Source organism: Leptonychotes weddellii, chromosome 3 (assembly GCF_054177405.1).
Source record: "Leptonychotes weddellii isolate Sample4059 chromosome 3, ASM5417740v2, whole genome shotgun sequence".
NCBI classification, from domain to species: Eukaryota; Metazoa; Chordata; class Mammalia; order Carnivora; family Phocidae; genus Leptonychotes; species Leptonychotes weddellii.
This window is the reverse complement of record NC_138371.1, coordinates 122,195,085-122,215,346: the sequence shown is the minus strand read 5'-3', so window position 1 is coordinate 122,215,346 and position 20,262 is coordinate 122,195,085. Positions and strand designations below refer to the sequence as shown.

The following is a 20,262-nucleotide window of genomic DNA, read 5'->3' as shown; positions in this document are numbered from 1 at the left end:
AAAACATGCAATTTAAAATGTACATATATTTATATTATATTTATATTATATTATATATATATTGTATATAAATACATTTATTTATATATATATATCTCACAGGAAAAAAAGCTCTGAACAGATACATACCCCTCTGTTAACAGTGGTTCTTTTCAGGAGAAAGGGATTAGTTGAAAGAGGTGGAAAGAACAAATTTTGCTTTATCTGAACTGTTTAAAGTTCTAAGAATGCTTTTAGTTAAGGCCAACATATATTGGAAGAGTGTATAAATCATTTCTGTGTAGCCTGATTAAAAAAATAAAAATATAGTCACTATAACCACCCGCAGGTCAAGAAACAGAGCTTTACCAGCACCCCCAAGAGACTGCTCCCTTGTACCCCTTCCCAAGAAGTACTCCCTCTCTCTCCAGCAATATCTCCATTTTCCTCCTCAAACCAAAGATTAGTTTTACCTATTTTTGAATTGCATATAAATAGAATTACACAATATGATTATTTTGTCTCTGGTTTCTTCTGCTCAACAATTGATGTATGAGATTCATCCATGTTACCACCTATAGCATAGGTATTTGCTACATAATAGTTCCATTATATAAATATACATTCATTGCTTCATTGTAGTATTAATGGAAACTTCGATTGTTTTCAGTTTTACTATCACAAATAATTCTTTGCGGACATTCTTGAGCACTTCCTAAGTTTGGGGTTTTTTGGTTTTGATTTTGTTTTTTTGGTGAGGGACATGGAGAGAGTCATCTTTCTGACACAGTTTTGAAAATAATTTATTTTAATGAGTTCAAAATTAACAAACTCACACTGTTGTTTTGTTGTTTAGTAATTATTTTAGTAATGGTTCATATTGCCCTCATTTTCTGCCTTCCTGAAAATGTAATCAGAAAAAAGTATTTTGTTGTCACCATTGATATTTTCTTCCATATTTTAAATTGTCTCTTAAATATCTTCCTCTTGCTTGCTTCATATGGATAGGTAGGAATCATGGTTGTATGACAAATTATAAATCTTTAGATTTAAAATTGATTGGATATGATGGTTAGTTCACAAATCCTGCATGTTGAGGAACTGAAATACAATTCAATTTCACAAGCATTTACTATGGGAACCACAACTGGATTAAGTCGTATAAGAAATACTAAGTACAAGATATAATTTCTGGCCCTAATGATTTACAATTAGTGTATTACCTCTTGCCCTCCCATTTATATACAGTATTATAACCCAGTATATGGGTGAGGGCTGAAAGTGATGTAAAAAGCTTTTCTCATCACTATTGTCTAGGAAATACTAAATTACACTTGAGGGAAGTATTTTCTTTTTCTATTTCAGCATGGCTCTAAATTATCCATTATGCCTTCTTTTTAGGAAATGTGTGAATAAAATACCTATCATTTAACTAGTAAGCATCAATCCCAATGTCTCATTTGTGTCTATAAAACATATTATTGGCCACTTAATAGTCTTCATACCTATGTAATATTGAAACTGGCATTTTAAAGTTAAAAACATGTGGCTAACTTAACTGGCACGGTAATGACTACTTATTGCATAAAGAAAAGAATTTCACGTTAACTGCGAAGTTGGCCACACACTACCTATATACAGACAAAGTACCCTATCTTCTTGGGGGTAATTCATGAGAGTAAGGCTTTAGAGGAAGAAAGGAGGTTGGAGCTATGTTTTGAAGGAGGGAAATGCAAATTAAAACCTCAGGATGTAAAATATTAAGAAATCTGATAGTATAGAAAGGCTTGTAGATCAGTGTAATCCCTTACACACTGCTGGCACAACCTTTTTGGAGGAACGATCTGGCAATATTTAATAAAGCTGAAAAAGCGCATATCTAAAATCTAACATATATTTCTAGATATTTATCCAACAGAAAATCTTACATGTGTATAAGGGCACATTTGCAAGACTGTTTATTGTGTTTTGTAATAATAAAAGATCTGGACATAATACAAATATCCATTAGTAGAGAAATGAATGGAATTTGGAGGATTCATACAATGGAGTATTATATACCAATATTCCTTTGCATGGATTATACTATGGATGAATCTCAAAAGTATAATATTGAGTAAAATAGCAAATTAGAAAGGTATATGTAAAACATGATGCCACCAATATAAACTAAAAAACTCACAAAAATGATGGTATATACTAATACTGGATTCAGGCATGCATATTAAGAATATTAAAACAAGGATAAGGGGCACCCGGGTGGCTCAGTTAGTTAAGCATCAGCCTTCAGCTCAGGTCATGATCCCAGGACTAGTCATGATCCCAGAGTCCTGGGATCGAGTCTCATGTCGGGCTCCCTGCTCTGCAGGGAGTCTACTTCTCCCTCTGCCCCTCCCCCCAACTCATTCTCTCCATCTCTCTGTCTCTCTTGCTCACTCTAATAAATAAAATCTTAAAAGAAAAAAAAAATGATAAGATATATCACAGGTCAGAAAAAAAAAAAAGTCTGTAAAACTTAACATGTCTCTTTCCAAAGGGCATTTGAGGCACTTTGGCAGCATGGTAAATCTGGTTGATTCCAGAAACTGGTATAATACTCTCTACTTTTCCGTATGTTTGAAATGAAAGACATAAGCTTAGACATTACAGATAAGATAGTTGATAAAGAGTTTTAAATGCTCTAAGTTTTGGATTTGAGATAATAAGCAATAGGTAATCAGTAAAGTTTACAAGTAGATCAATGGGATGATTTTCCTTGGGGAAAATTTTTCTACTTAACTACACAATTAAGTAGAATGGGGTGGGGAAATACTAAATAAAAAAACATTGACTGACTTATCTCGCCACCCCATCAGGCACAAAGTAATGAGGATTTAGAGAATACCAACTGTGGAAGTGGAAATAATGGGGAAAACCTGATAATTTTGTTTTTTAGAAAAATAATATGATGAGATTATGGAATTTCCAAACTGAAAGAGAGTATAGGAAAAATAGTGCAATTCACATTTTTACACGTGGAAAAACTAAATAAAGTTCACCATTAACTAACTTATCCAAGGTTACACACTTAGTGGCAGAGTTGACCCTAGAATGTGTCTTCTGATCCCTAGTCTAAGTCACTTTGGGTTAAGAAAGGAAGTTGAGTTTAAATTCAAAAATTGAAAACATTTGGTTCTAGGTAAATAGTGATTCAGTTGATACTAATAAAGCAATTCAGAAATGGTTAGGAATGGCTTATAGGAATGGTTAGTGAATGCTTTTTTAACACTCTTTGCTTGCATTCAGTAAGACTATTCACAAGACAGTAAATGAATCCATATGAAGTAAAGAGCACCAGTAAAAGTAACTACATAGGTGTGCTCAAAAGATAGGGAAGTATATTTTATTTTTAATTCTTCTGTCTGATTCAAAAGACATACGCAATAAATAATTATATACTATGTTGATTGGCTTATAATGTATAAGGATGTAAATAGTATTAAAATAATAGCACAAAGGAGGGGGCAAAAAACTGAACTATAGGGCACCTGGGTGGCTCAGTTGGTTAAGCGACTGCCTTCGGCTCAGGTCATGATCCTGGAGTCCTGGGATCGAGTCCCATATTGGGCTCCTTGCTCAGCAGGGGGTCTCCTTCTCCCTCTGACCCTCCCCCCTCTCATGTGCTCTCTCTCTCTCATTCTCTCTCTCAAATAAATAAATAAAATCTTTAAAAAAAAAAACTGAACTATAGAAGAGCAAAGTTTTTATATATAATTGAAACTGGAATTAATCTCAGTTCGATTGTTATAAATTAAGAAGTTAATTGTAATCCCCAGGGCATCTACTAAGAAAATAAAAAAGAAAGAAATGTAGTAAAAGAAACAGAGAATTAAAATGGAGCACGAGAAATGTTTGACACCAAAAAAAAAGAAAGAAAAAGCAGTATAGAAGAATTGGAGAACAAAAAAGACATAATTACATAGAAGAAAAAGAGCAAAATGGCAGATGTGAACTATACTTCATCAGAAATTCCATTAAATCTAAATGAAGTAAACATGGCAATGAAAAGACAGATTGACATAATGGATAAAAACCCATGATCTGTGTGCTGGATCTATAAGGGACACTCTTTAAATCAAAGACAAAAATAGGTTGAAATTTAAAAGATGGAAGAAGACATACAGTATAAACTCTAGCAAGGTGAATGGTTGTACTTGTATCAGACAAATAGACTTTTTTTTTAAGATTTTATTTGTTTGACAGAGCGAGCGCATGAGCACAGGGGAGGAGCCAGGGGAGAGGGAGAAACAGGCTTCCTGCTGGGAGCCCAATGTGGAACTCGATCCCAGGACCCTGGGATCATGACCTGAGCTGAAGGCAGACGCTTAACTGACTGAGACACCCAGGCATCCCAAATAGACTTTTTAAGACAAAAAAATGTTACTAGAGACAAGGACATTTTATAATGGTAAAAGGTTCACTCTGTACCTAACAACTGAGCCCTAAAATACCTGAATTAAAAATTGGCAGAATCGAAGAGAGAAATAGACAATTGAACAATAGTAATTGGAGACTTCAGACTTTCAATGATGAATAGAACAACTAGGCAGAAGATAAGTAAATAGAAGACTGGAACAACACTGTAAAACCTACCAGCTCTAACAGACATCTGTAGAACACTCCATCCAACAGCAGAATCTATAATCTTCTCAAGTGCACATGGATTGCTGTTCACAATAGATTATATGCTAGGCCATAAAACAAGTATCAGTAAATCTTAAAAGACAGAAATAATACAAAGTATATTCTCTAACCAAAATGGAATAAAATTAGAACTCAATAACAGAATAGAATTGGGGAAATTAACAAATATATGGAAATTAAACAGTACATTCCTAAATAACCACTGAAAGAAATCACGAGGAAAATTAGAAAATACTTTTGGATGAATGAAAACAAAAGAGCAACCTACCAAAATTTATGGGATATAGCTAAAGCAGTGCTAAGATGGAAACTTACAGCTTTGAAAGCCTATGTTAACGAAAAAGAAAGATTTCAAATCAATAACCCAACCTTAAGAAACTAGGAAAAAAGGCCAACTAAACCCAAAGCAAGCAAAAGGAAGTGAAGGTTAGAGTGGGAATAAATGAACTAGAGACTAGAAAAATAGAGAAAAATCAACAAAACCAAAAGTTAACTCTTTGGTAAGATCACAAAATCGACAACCCTTTAGACCTACTGGAAAGATGACTCACTTTACTAAAATCAAGAATGAAAGCAGAGACATTACTACAGATCTTATAGATGCAAAAAGGATTATTAGGGAATACTGTGAACAATTATGCAAACATAATCTATCTGAACTAGACAAATACCTAGAAAGACACAACTACCAAATTGACTTAAGAAAAATACTAAAAATCTGAATAGAGCTATAGCAAGTAAAGAGATTGAATTTATAACCAAAAAAATTTCCACAAAGGAAAGCCCAGACCCAGATGCCTCATTGATGAATACCACTAAATGTTTAAAGGAGAATTAGCACCAACCTCAAACCAGACAGAGACATAAGAAAACTACAGATCAGTATTCCTTATGAATATAGACACAAGATCTTCAAGATACTAGCAACCCAAACCCAGAAATGTATAAAATGGATTATATACCACAACTAAATGGGTTTTAGTCCAGGAATGCAAAATGGGTTTAGCATACATAAAGCGGTCAGTCTAATACGTGAGTAATAGAAAAGGGGCAAAAACTACATGATCATCTATTTGATAGACTCAGAAAAAGAATTTGACAAAATTCAAACCCTTTTATGATAAAAATACTCAGTAAACTAGAAACAGAAAGGAATTTCCTCAATCTCATAAAGGGCATCTATTAAAAAAAAAAAAAAACCAACAGCTAACATATTTAATGGTGAAAGACTGAATGCTTTTTCCCTAAGATTGAGAATAAGACATGCATGTCCTGCTCTCACTACTTTTCAACATTATGCTGGAAATTCCAGCTAAGGCAAATAAGCAAGTAAAGGAATTAAAGGCATCCAGATTAGAAAAAGAATAAAACTTTCTTTATTCTCAGGTGACATGATCTTGTAAAAAGAAAATCCTAAAATCCACTTAGAAATTACTAGAATTAATGAGTTCAGCAAGGTTGTAGGATACAAGTTCATTGTAGAAGAATCAGTTGTATTTCTAAACTAGCAATGACTAATCTGAAAATGAAATTAAGAAAACATTTCCACTTATAATAGTATCAAAAAGAATAAAATATGTAGGAAGAAATTTAACAAAAGGTGTATAAGACTTGTACATTGAAAATTGCAAAGCACCATTGAAAGGGGGACTTAAATGGAAAGAAAACTCATGATGATAGAATATTGTTAAGATTGTTAAGATGGCAGCACCATCTAAATTGTCCAGATTCAACACATTACCTGGCAAAATCCCAGCTGAGTATTTGTAGAAATTGACAAGTACATCAGAAATTCATATGGAAATACAAAGGACCCAGAATAGCCAACCAGTCTTTAAAAAGAAGAACAAAGCTGCAGGACTCAACATTTTCTAATTTTAAAACTTGCTATAAAGCCACAGTAATCAAGACAGTGTGGTACTGGCATAATGATAGATATATAGAGAGATCAGTGGAGTAGAATTAAGAGTTCTGAAATGGAGGCGCCTGGATGGCTCAGTCATTAAGCATTGCCTTCGGCGCAGGTCATGATCCCAAGGGTCCTGGAATCGAGCCCCACATCAGGCTCCCTGCTCCGTGGAGAGCCTGCTTCTCCCTCTCCCACTCCCCCTGCTTGTGTTCCCTCTCTCGCTGTGTCTCTCTCTGTCAAATAAATAAAATCTTTAAAAAAAAAAAAAAAAGTCCTGAGACAAACCCTTATATTTATGGTTAGTTGACTTTCACAAGGATGCCTGATGATTCAATGGGGAAAAAATAGTCTTTTTAACAAATGGTTCTGAAATAACTGGATACCCACATGCAAAAGCATGAAGATGGACGTGTACCTCATACTGTATACAAAAATTAAATCAAGCTTCTAAAATAAGCACTGAACTTTAAAACTGTTAAACATAGGGGCAGATCTTCATGAATTAGGCAGCAGTTTCCTAGATGGGATACTAACAACACAAAATAAAAAGTTATATTTCATCAAAATTGAAAAATGTTGTATTTCAAGAGGCACTATCAAGAAACTGAAAAGACAGCCTATTTTTTTTTTTTTTTACAAATCCTATACCTATCTGAAAAGGGGCTCATTCAGAATACATACAGATCCTATAAATATTTACAAATCCTATACCTATCTGAAAAGGGGCTCATTCAGAATACATACAGAACTCTTATAACAGTAAAATGACAACCCAATTAAAAAGTGGGCAAATGTTTTAAATGGTAATTTCTTCAGAAAAATTATAGACATGGCCATTAAGCATATGAAGAGTTGCTCCACATCATTAATCATTAGAGAAATGCAAATCAAAAGCACAATGAGATGCCCAATAGAATGGCTAGAATCAAAAAGTCAGATAATAACAAGTGTTGTCAAGATGTGGAAAAATTGGAATCCTCATACACTGTTGGTGGGAATGTAAACTGGGAATCCACTTTGGAGAATAGTCTGGCAGTTAACTCAATTAATCTTAGTTACTATATGACCAGCAGTTCTGTTCGTAGGTATATACTCAAGAGAAATGAAAACATATGTCCATGTAAAAACTTATACACCACTATTCATAATAGCCAAAAGGTGGAAACAATCCAGATGTCCATCAACAGATGAATGGATAAATGTGATGTATTCATACAATGGAATGTTATTGGCATTAGATGTCTAATGCCTGGCAATGTTACCAGGCATTAGACGTGCCCAGCATTTCACTAAAGGATGATAAAGGAAAACTGGCTGGCTGATATATCCTATCAGTAGAGTCTTGTACATGGCATCAAATCTATTATTAAGCATGTAGTAAGAGGTGAAAGAAACTGATTAGGGAAGAGAAACATGTTTGAGTATATTTTATAAAGAGTATAGTGAAACTGTCAAGACTGAACTTGATTTCTTAAAGGGGTTAGGGATTGAAGGACCGGCAGTGCATTTGAGATAAGTATAAACCTAAGAGCACAAATCATTAGTTTCTGTGAAATTTGAAGATATTGAAGAATTTCATTGTTAAAGTCCAATAAAGTACTAAGTAATCAATTTATGATACTGTATTTGTAAAATTTGTTCTCTAATATATCCCTTTGCAAATAGAGGCATCAATGATATGAATCACAAAATGATGGATGATTTACCAGGGTTCCTCACCTGTCACACTTCTGAGAGTTACTTTGTAAGATTTCTCTGGTCACTAAATTAGATAATCTATGTTAAGAAGCTATGCTATTATGATTATGCAGCTTTGTGGCAATATTTTACCTCAGGTAGAATAACTATCATTCATAGTTCTTCTTTTCCTTATCACATTGTACTATTTATAATAAGGTTATGGAAAATTTACACTGTGCAGATGAATATAAAATGATGTAGGAATCTAGGTAATTTGAAGATACGTGAATTCTGCATTTTGAAGCTAGACAAAATCTTCTGATTAGTTGCCAGAAATCTGAGTGTGCTTAGAATTCAGGCATGCACCTTTATTACAAAGAGTAGCTCTGGTTTGATGTGTGATGTTGGCAAGTGAAGTGATTTTCAACAGGGTGTGTGTATGAATTTCTCCTAATCAGCCCACATTTTTTTTAGACTTAAAAATAATTTTCTTTATTGGTATAATTCAGTGGTATAACTTGAATCCTATAACTTTCTTTCTCTGCAGTAACAAGAAGGCAGATATTTTTGTCCATTTTGTTTACTACTTTATACCCATTACCTAGAATAGAGTCTCACCTGTAATAAGACCTCAATAAATATTTGTCAAATGAATGAATGACTCCCGGTCCTCACTGTTTATCTATTTAATGCATTAAACAGAAGTTTATTGAAAACCTATTATGAGCCAAACTCCAGGGTATAGCATTTTGTAAGACAAGTCAAGATGTTGGCTTTCAGGGGGCTTTTGTTCCAGTGGAATAGAAACTGCTCAGTAAGCCACTAACCAAATAACTGCACAGAATAATTTCAGTTAGTGATAAGTGCTAGGTAAAAAATAAAATAGATCGATATGGTAGAAAGTATGTGAGCATACCCTGGAATTTGATGGTCAGGGAAATTTTTCTAAAAAGATGACATTTGAGATAATAGAGTAATAAGGAGCTAGCCCCCTAAATAAAACCTATGTAGAGAGATAAGTTCCTAGATTTTATAAAATGCATTTTAAAGCCATCTACTTGCATAAAGTCTCCCAACGTTCAAGAATCTTCTTGGGGGAAAATAAAAATTCCCTAGCCGGAAAGGTGACTGACTACTTTTTTCTCTTAAATTTTTTTCTCTTGTTTATCCTTCACTGTGATTTCTATTAAAGCTATTTTCTCATCTTCCAGCGTTTCTTGTGTTGAGTCATTATTTCTGTTCTTATTTTGTTTCCTTTTATTTTTTCTTTGAGTTAACTCTGCCTTTTTGCACTTACTTGGACACTTATTAATTTTCAGTCTTTTCTGTTGTAAGTATTTAAAGGTCTGTGTTTTTTGATAAATAAAATTTTGCCTATATTCCAGGTTTTAACGTACAATGTTTTGGTTACATTTCACTGCTATTTTCTGGTTTTTTGTTATGATTTCTTCCTTAATCCACAAATTACTGAAGCTTTTTAAAATTTGCAAATATATTTTTCAGTTAGTAATTCTAATTTAACTGTAAATAGAGGACATGCAATATTGATTCTTTCAAGTTTGTAAGACTTGATTTATGATGTTCTTGATAGTCCATTCTTTTCATTTTTATGTCAATTCCATATGTGCTTAAAAAGAATATATATTTTCTAATTGTTAGGTGCAATATTCTTTACATGGCCATTAAACCAAGATTATTGGTGATGTTGTTAAGATCTTCCATATCCTTGATGATTGTTGTGTACTTGTTCTGTTAATCACTGAGAAAGGTATTAAAATAGACCACCAAGGGCACCTGGGTGGCTCAGTTGGTTAAGCGACTGCCTTCAGCTCAGGTCATGATCCTGGAGTTCCGGGATCGAGCCCCATATTGGGCTCCCTGCTTGGCAGGGAGTCTGCTTCTCCCTCTGACCGTACCCTCTCTTGTTCTCTCTCTCTCTCTCCAATAAATAAATAAAATAAAATCTTAAAAAAAAAAAAATAGACCACCAAAATAGTGGGTTTGGCATTTTCACTCTGTAGCTTTTTTTTTTTAAAGATTTTATTCATTTGAGAGAGAGAGACCATGAGCGGGGGGAGGGACAGAGGGAGAGGGAGAAGCAGAATCCCCACTAAGTGGGTAGCCGGATGTGAGGCTCGATTCCAGGACCCCAAGATCATCACCTGAGCCACCCAGGCACCCCTCTCTGTAACATTTTTAAATCTAATTTTATTTTCTCTCTTTTTAATATGCAAGCTTAGTCCATTTATATTTATTTTATTAATATATTTGGATTATTTCTAATAATTTATTTTGTGTTTTCCATTAACCCTACTTCTTACCTACTTCTCTTGAAGTGAGGGTCTTTTTTTTTTTTTTTAAGATCTTATTTATTTATTTATTTATTTATTTGAGAGAGAGAGCACAAGAGGGGGTAGAGTCAGAGGGAGAAGCAGACGCCCCGCTGAGCAGGGAGCCTGACGTGGGACTCGATCCCCAGACTCTGGGATCATGACCTGAGCCGAAGGCAGTCGCTCAACTGACTGAGCCACCCAGGCACCCGAAGTGAGGGTCTTTCAGTCTTTGCCTGAAATATTAACCAAGGAGATGAAAGATCTCTACCCTGAAAACTACAAAACATTGAAAGAAATTGAAGAAGACACAAATAAATGGAAAGGTAGCCCATGTTCGTGGATTGGAAGGATTAGTGTTGTTAAAATATCCATAGTACCTAAAGCCATCTTAAGAATCATTGCAGTCCCTATCAAAATTCCAATGACAATTTTTACAGAGGTAGAAAAAACACTCCGAAAATGTATGTGGGAACCGCATAAGACCCCAAATGAATTTCTAAAGCAATCCTGAAAAAGAATAACAAAGTGAGAGGCATCACACTTCCTGATTTCAAGCTATATTATTAAGCTATAGTAAATCAAAACAGTATGGTTCTGGCACAAAAACAGAAACATAGACCAATGGAAGAGAATCGAGAGCCCAGAAATAAACCCATGCATGTCTGGTCAGCTAACATTTGACAAGGGAGGCAAGAACACTCAATGCAGAAAAGACAATCTCTTCAATAAATGGTGCTGGGAAAATTGGATATTCACATGTAAAAGAATGAAACCAGACCCCACACACACACCTTAAACACCACTCAAAATTAACTGGAAATGTTTGATTAAAGAGGAGAAAACTGTGTACAAATTGTTCACTTTGGCGTTGTTTATAATAATGGAAAAATTGAAAACTACCTAAATTCCTTATATAAGAGAATGGATAAGGAGTTTATGGTATGGTCATTTGATGAAGTACTTTGAGTGATCAATAGCATGGAAAAGTCTTTTTTAAAATATTAAACTTTAAAAGATACCAAATTGGAGATCTTATATGTATATTTAAGGGGGAAAATTAAGCCTACGCATAAGGAACAAGACTAAGAAATTTATCAAAATATTAACAGTGTTTATTGTAGGATAGAAGGACTTCAGATTTTTTTTCCAGTTTGCTGTTTTTCAGACGTCATAAAATTAGAATGTATAATCTATATAATGAAAACTACTTAAAAAGGTGGGATTAATTTAACATATTCCCAGATATAATTTGAAATGTCCTACTAATTCAGGTATGCTCATCTCAAGCTCTACTTATCTTTAAAGAATATGAAATACTTAGGGGTGCCTGGGTGCCTCAGTCGTTAATCGTCTGCCTTCGGCTCAGGTCATGAACCTAGGGTCCTGGGATCGAGCCCCACATTGGGCTCCCTGCTCAACAGGAAGCCTGCTTCTCCCTCTCCCACTCCCACTGCTTGTGTTCCCTCTCTCGCTGTCTCTCTCTCTCTGTCAAATAAATAAATAAAATCTTAAATAAATACATAAATACATAAATAAACAAAATGAAATACTTAGCAATAATGAACTAAGCATAGATCTGCCAAATATTGTTTGACTCCATCTTTGTTTCAGAGTGAAGTTTATTAACTTTCCAATAAAAGTGTGCCACCGTATTTTTTTATTCCCTTTTGGTTTAAGTCTGACCTCCAGAAAAGTGAAGTAATACTTTTCTAACAAATGTGTAAAATGTGTAATCCCATTTTCATAAGGTTAAATAGCTCACATATATTTTAGCAACATTTAGTATTTTGTTACACTGATTTGCCCTATTTTGATTGTTGTTATTTGCTCTGTTATTTTTTTATTTTAATATTTCTTTCTCTCATTTTAAGGTCATTTTGGTACAAGTTAACCCAGGGGAAGCATTTACCATAAGAAGAGAAGATGGACAGTTTCAGTGCATTACAGGTAAGAATGGTAATTTGTTATCCTTTGAGATGACAAAAATTTATGGTACATAAAAGTTTACATGCTTATGGTTTCTTCCTTTCTTTCTCACTACCACCGCCACACCAACGCACAAACTCTGAATACCTTAGGACTTAATTATTCCAATATCATTCTCATTATTCTCTTTTCCCTGGTTTCTTGATTAATCTTACATTCCCCTTCTCAAAAATCTTCAGTGAATCCAGTTCAGGTTCCTTAATCTTTAGAAAAAATTTATTGCATCTTCCTAGTCTTGCTTTCACTTTCCCTTTAATATTGTGTTCCTTTGTCTTGCTAAGTTGGCTTATTCACTATCTTCTTGAACCTGTCCTGTACTTTCTGTACTATTCTTATCTATAATCTGCCGTTACCTCTACCATCCCTAGCCTATTCAAATCCTACCAATGCTTCAATACTGAGTTCAGATCTTATCTGTAAAAAAAAATTTTTGTAAAGTCACTAGCCACCCCCCACCACATTTATGACAAACAAAAATGTTTCCAGAGATTACCATATGTCCCTGGGGGGTGGTGGGGGCAAAAGCACCCACAGTTTAGAACCACCACTCTCTATGTAGAGAGAAGAGCAATAGAAAGATCACTGACTTTGGTATTAGAGAACCATAGTTTAAATCCCAACTCTGCTAACTTACTAGTTAGATAGAACTTTTGCATGTTATTTAACCTCTATCAGGTACATTTCTCATCAGTAAAATTCCCTTCCTTATGAATAATATTACACCTCTTAGGATGATTGTGAGGGTTAACTAATATGCATGTAAAGCACTCTAAACCTCACCTAGCACATACAAGGCACTCAGTAAATGGTGGTGAAGGATGTAGTGGTGTTGTTTAATAGAAAGTGACCATTATGTCTCGGGAAACCCCTAACTAATTATTGTGCCATTCATTTAACAAGTAACTACATATTTTCTTGTAATATTTGTTCTAGTTATATTTTTTAAGCCATTTAAATTTTGTATGTTTAACTTGAAATGTTTATTCAGTCTCTCAAACTAAGTCCTAAGCACTTTGAGGGCAAATACCATTTCTTATATTTCTTTGTATCCCCTTCAGTTCTTGGCCTTCCACATATTGGGTACCTAACTAACAGTTGTTGCTTTAATTTGAAAAGAGCATGTTAAGTAGGGTGACCATATGCTTTCTCATCCAAACTGATACTTGTGAGAGTGAAAGAGGACCATAGCAACTACTCCAAGACAACTGTTATCAGTCAAGATTGTCCCAGGTAAACCAGGATTTATGGTACCCCTCCATCTTACTGGGACAATCTAATCTATTTAATCAAAGAAGAAATAGAACTTACTCCTTCCAGAGAAGTAATTAGCTCGGTAATTAAAATTAAAACTTTTAGCCTGCCATCCGAATCTTATATGCCTTCTGTTCTCTAAGTCAGTTTAAATCTGTGTATCAATTAAGGTAACTTCACACACAAACACAAATAGGAAGAGTCCACATATTATGAGCTTAAAAGAAACCGGGTAGTAGAATTTATAAGCAGTATAGTAAACTTTGCCTGTCTTTACTTGCCAATTAGGTTTTTTTTTTTAAAGATTTTATTTATTTATTTGAGAGAGAGAGAGAATGAGAGAGCACATGAGAGGGGGGAGGGTCAGAGGGAGAAGCAGGCTCCCCGCCGAGCAGGGAGCCCGATGCGGGACTCGATCCCGGGACTCCAGGATCATGACCTGAGCCGAAAGCAGTCGCTTAACCAACTGAGCCACCCAGGCGCCCAACCAATTAGGTTTTTATAAAATAATTCCATTTTCATACTGGATAGCTCTTAGAATGTAAGTTTCTAATAGAGCACACATCTTAGGTTTATTTGTACATTTCTTCAAATTGTTTTCAGTAAATATTGTTTATGATGGAAGCATTTTAACTAGTATAACGTTAATTGGTCTTTTCAAACACATCTGCAAGTGAGTATCCTCATTACTGTTATAGTGTGACTTAAAATACAAAAACCATTAATTGCAGTTGGATAACCAGACTGAATTTTAAATAACTTCTATTTTAAAAGTTAATTTGTAACTGTAATTTGTGAATCTCCTCCCTTATAAAATCAATTAAACTGATTTTTATGTGGTAATTACCCCTTCAGTCAGGATCAAAAAAAAAAAAAAAGACTAATTTTTAATGTGCCTGTAGTACTAACAGTCTCTTAATAGTAGGAATTGACTACCATGTGAAGGTATTTTTAGGCAGGGACACATTCCTCTGCTTCTGTAGGAAAGGGAGACTCCTCTCTGAATGACAGAGTAGAAGAGTGGAGACTTTATTTTAAAATTACTGGGCAGAGTTTTTAAAAACACAGGATAGGATAAGGGGAACCTGAAAGAAAATAAAAAGCTCTCTCCTTCTTATGTTTTTGTTTTTTTAAATTAAAAGATGGGATAAAGGTGGAAGGAGTAGTAGTGAACAAGAGACTGGGGTGAAGTTTTTGTAAAGACCAGTGTGCCCCCACTCCAAGCAAAAGAAGACAGGATGAGAAAAGACTAATGACTCCTGGAGCTCACCTTCTCCTTTTCTTCCCCTTTGCTATCACTAGTTTCTGTTATGTGGCAGACATCTTCCTGAACTAGTTGTAGAACTAGGTAAAAGTTAAGAGTAGAAATAGAAGCAGAGGCAACAGATAACAAAGTCTTAAGGGAGGAAAATCATATGCCAGTGAGGCTCAGAGTAAAATAGGATCCTTGGCTCTAAGGCTATCAAGTTAGGAAAACTTTTCTCTTCACAGCCACTGTGACCAGTAAAGAAAACCTCAGTAGCAAAAACCTGAAAACTGAGGTAAATCCATGTAAATTAGTAAACATTTGAAATAAAGACTATTCTTTTTAAAGGAGTTTTATTATCTGTCAAGAATTTATAAAACAAAAACTAGGTTGACAAATCACAGGGAACTTTAGAGATCTAGGTGATCCCCTTATTTAATTGAAGTTCATAATTTGTGAGTTATAGCTAGTTATGGGCAGAGCTCAATATAATACTTTTTTTTACTATAGCATACTTTTTGGAAAGACAAATTGTTAATTTTTTTTTCTTGAATTTACTGTCTCCTGAGGTATACTCTGCCAGCTATTGGGGATTCAAAGAAAACTAAGACACCGTTCCTGTCGTTCAAGAACACAGAGTAGTAGGGAAGAAAGGGGGGAAATTAACAGTTGTATTACAGTATAAAAAGAACTACTAGAGATATGCACAGGGTGTTGTGGAAGCATAGGAGGGTTACTGTGATGCAGAGTGTATGTCAGGAAGAAAATCTGTCAAGGAGAAAGTATATGTGACCTATCTTTAAGGACACTAGCAAATGACAAAAGGATCTCAAGGAAGCATTTTAGACAGAGGAAACAGTGTACAAAAGCAACAGAAGGAAAGAATAGCTTAACTTTTTTGAATAACTGCAAAGAGATCAGAATTGCTAAAAAAAAAAATTGTATAAAGGGGATATAGATGGAGATGAATCTGAAAATGTAGACAGATCTTGAAATGGCTTGACTGCCATACTAAAACTTTCACTTTATTGCAAAGGTAAGGAAGAGCCATTGAAGGAGATTATGCTGGAGAGTTAACATCTAGTTTACAGTTTGGAAAGATTGGCAATGTCTTTATGATATACTATATGCTGGCTAACTGAACATAATTTTAAAAATTAATTAAGAAAAATAAAAAGATTGGCAATGTTTTCCTTCCAGTAAAATGGAACAAATACTCTTCTAAATGCAGTGCTGAGCTTCTCTCTCTTCCTTCCACCCCTAAAAAAGAAAAAAGAAGGAAATAAATGGTTAGGAGCCAAAAACAAGACTTTTCAATATTTGTTTTTCAAAATATGTTTCATATGTATAATGCAAAGAATATACTTTGTTCACTGGATTTGATCATCTTTTTATTGTTCCATGGCATTTTTTCTGAGTCTTATCCAGGATCTAATGTCTGTCTTCCTTTACTCCTTACCTTATTTCATGTCCTTTTAGATCCTACACCACTCTTAAATATCTAAAAGTATAGTTCCCTGCCTTTTACAACTTTCCAGTTGCCATTCTCCTCATTGGTTAGGTTTATTTATACTGCATGATTCTAACCCATACCTCATTTTTACCATCCTAAGCCATTACTGCTTTCAGCACAAACACATGATTTCTTTTGAAATCAAAGTATGATCTTGAATCTTTTTTCTGTTAAAAGGTATTTTGACACTGATCTAGCAATTTTTTGTTCTTATGTTTTCTTCGTGAAGTGCTTTAATGGCATTTCAACAGATTGTTTGTATGATGATAGATATTATGAAAATTCATCCTTGCCTGGTAATTGTATGTAGGAAAGTAAAATATTGAATGTAAATCTTCAGGTTTAGTATTAATCTTTGTAATATATGCTAAAGACTGCCCTTCTTAGTTTTGTTTTGTGGGGAAGTATGAAGAATAGAGAATGAGGCAAGTTTTCTGAATTTCGGTTACTAGGAAGGTCCTGGAAGCATATTTCATAGAGTGTATGTGGTAAACTCTTTAAGATCCCTGTAGTAGAGCTGGCTTTTAATGGCGATAAATTGGTACCTATCCATCAGACATCATCTGCTCTGTAAAGTGTTTGCAGAAAAGGTCCTTTTTTCAGTTTTTCTCCTCACCTACTTCTGGATGCCCATACAGAAATAAATGAGGGCAGAAATTACGTTTTACATATATTTTACATAGAGAGTGTTTAATTAAGTTGAATGAGGAAGAGAAAAAACTAATGTTTCTTGACCACTTTCTACATGCCAAGCAAATGAAATATATGTAGGCAAACAGTTTTCTCTAAAAACACTCCTTCCTGAAAGGCAGGTATGGCTCACTTTTTTTTTTCTTTTATGACTCCTCAAAAAGAATAAGTAGGACTAAAGAATAAGAATTTAATAATCATCGCTTCTCGGCCTTTTGGCTAAGATCAAGTGAAGAATTTAATAATTAAATATCTAGTGGCTTTGCATTGTTAGGGAACTTCTACTTTGGTGTGATTCCATGCTACTCTGCAAAAGAAAGTTATAAAAAAGTGAAAAGAATATACAGACCAGAAGTGCCTAAATAATTTTTATATGCTCTGGTCCCTTCAAATTACATATTTTAGGAAGATAAGCAACAATATTGATGATTGTTTAATTTTATTAACCTAATAGGAGAGTAGTTAAGCACATGGTACCTGGCTTTGAGTTCCAGCTCTGTCTTGTACTATTATATAAATCAGGTATAGTAAGCAATTTAGTGATTATTTTTACATCCTGTCTTACACTTGTTTGTGTAAATAGGGTGTGTGTGTGTCCATCATATAGAATTTGGAACAGAATTAATCATAGAGATTATTATTATACTATGCCTTTTGGACATACTATTTATATCTGTGCAATCATAGAACCCAAGACCTGCATCAGACATATAACTCCTAATTATGCTGATCATGTATTAACCAGATCTACATTTTAATGATATATTTTGCAACATTGCTTTCACAATTACATTTCAACAACAGTGAAGGCCTTATATTCTTCATCCATTCATTCATTCAGTATTCAGTAAAAGACAGAAGTGTGTAAGCTGGCACTCTTTATTTCCTCAAACTTATTTGACAGACTTTCTTATATATCTTTATATATCCTATGTATCTTTAAGATGAAATGAAATTTGGTTACCGGCCCATTGCCAGTAAAGCTTTGTCTTATGTTGTATTATCCAGGACTTTGTCTTCTAGGGCTCTCTTTGACTGACTTTCTTTCTTTTTTCTTTCTTTTAGAAGTCTTTTTTTTTTAAAGATTTTATTTATTTGAGAGAGACAGACAGAGAGAGAGAGAGAGAGAGCACGAGCAAGGGGAGGGGCAGAGGGAGAGGGAGAAGCAGATTCTCCACCGAGCAGGGAGCCTGACTCAGGGCTCTACCCCAGGACCCTGGAATCATGACCTGAACTGAAGATAGATGCTTAACTGACTGAGCCACCCAGGTACCCCGGTCTTTCTTTAGTCAGTAGCTTTCACACAAATGGCATGTTTATAAGATTTTCAGGTGTCAGAAGGTTACCAAGGACAATTAATAACAATAAATATCAAGCTCAAGAGATCAGAATATATTGAAATGATAGGTCAAAACCAAATGGATAAAATGTAATAGGAATAAATACAAAGTTTTACATTTTGGTTTGAAATTTAGCTGCCCTGGCAATGTATAGATGTGTATTAGTCAGAGTTCCTTTTTGAAACGGACTCTTGCCTATTAAACACAAAAGGAATTTCTTAAGATGATATTGAGACTCTTCCTCCTCTTTGCTGCATGATAGTTCAGTCCTAAAGCCATTAGGTGGTACAGAACAATATAGACACCTGTCATAGTTCATAGGGTTGCCATAACAGTATACCAGGAACTGGCTGACTTATAAACAACAGAAATTTATTTTTCACTATTCTGGAGCCTGGAAGTTCAAGATCACAGTGCCAGCATGTTGGGTTCTGGTGAGAGCCCTCTTTCAGGTTGTAGACTACTGACTTCTTGCTGTATCCTGGAGGAAGGGGCGAGGGAGCTCTCTGGGTTTTCTTTTATAAGAGCACTAATCCCATTTATGAGGGCTCCATTCTCATGATTTCATCATCTCCCAATGGCCCTACCTCCTAATAACATCACATTGGGATTAGGATTTCAACGTATGAGTTTGGGGGGAATACATTTAGTCTATAGCAACACTGCATTGATAGGAGTGGGGGAGATGAGCTGCAGTGCTCCAGAGTGCAATGTCAGAGTGTAAATTGGGTAAGGAGTTCATCACATAGGAGAAGAGCCTAATTCAGAGAGTCAGAACCCAAAGTGAGGAGAGAATTCACACAGCAAGGTGTCCTGGTATAGGGACTCAGAGTCTAAGCCAGCTAATGAGAGTATCATCAAGGAGGGGTGGCCTGGTGTAAGGTGTAAGAATCTCAGCAGGATAAAGAAGTCACCAATACAGTTGGGCAGTCCAGTGTAGGGAATCAGTGCCAGAATAAGGTGAGAGTACCAACATGTGAAGGCATCCTGATGTAAGGAATCAGAGCTCAAACAAAGTGAGAGGTCATCTCTGGGGAGGGGTAGGCTGACATGTGTTGTTAGAGCCCCAGTAGGGTCAGACCATTCACATGCTGGAGGTGGTCCTTAGGAGATAGTCAAAGCCTGAGTCAGGTAAAAAAGACATCGATACAGAGAACAGCCTGCTGCTGAGTGTGGAGGACCTCCACAGTGACAGCCTGGCATGGGGTGTCATAGCCCCAGCAAGGTGATGAAAGTGTCCATACAGTGGAGGCAATCATCAAGAAGAGTCAGAACCCAAGCAGTGTGAGGGCATTTATGGGATAGGAGGTAACTTAGTTTGAGGTGTCAGAGCTCAAATTGAGGCAAGGAGGATATCTACATGGGAGGTAGGGGGTGGGGTCCAGCAAGGAGAATCAGATCCTGAGCATGGTGAGGAGGGTATCCCTCTGGCATAGTAGGAGATACAGAGCCGGAGGAAGTCCCCATCCACATGTGGCAGACAGCCTAGCATAGGAAATGAGAACCTGAGTGGGGTGAGGAGGGCATCCCCATAGAGGAATAGCCTGGTGTGGAATAGCAGGGTAAGGAGGTAGTCCACATGGTGGACTGAGGGGTAGAATGGCCTGGTATGGGGAGTCAAAGCCCAAATGCGGTAAAAAAAAAAAAAAAAA

General features: G+C 35.4%; 1 protein-coding gene across 2 annotated transcripts in view; it reads left to right on the top strand.

The window, feature by feature from the left end:
• FNDC3A (fibronectin type III domain containing 3A) overlaps nucleotides 1-20,262 on the top strand; it is a 158,597-nt gene that overhangs the window by 31,891 nt on the left and 106,444 nt on the right. For both annotated transcript variants that reach the window (XM_006746812.3, XM_081814903.1), the window contains exon 3: nucleotides 12,456-12,531. In XM_006746812.3, the coding sequence (XP_006746875.1) occupies nucleotides 12,456-12,531 (76 nt within the window). The remainder of the gene's footprint in view (nucleotides 1-12,455; nucleotides 12,532-20,262) is intronic.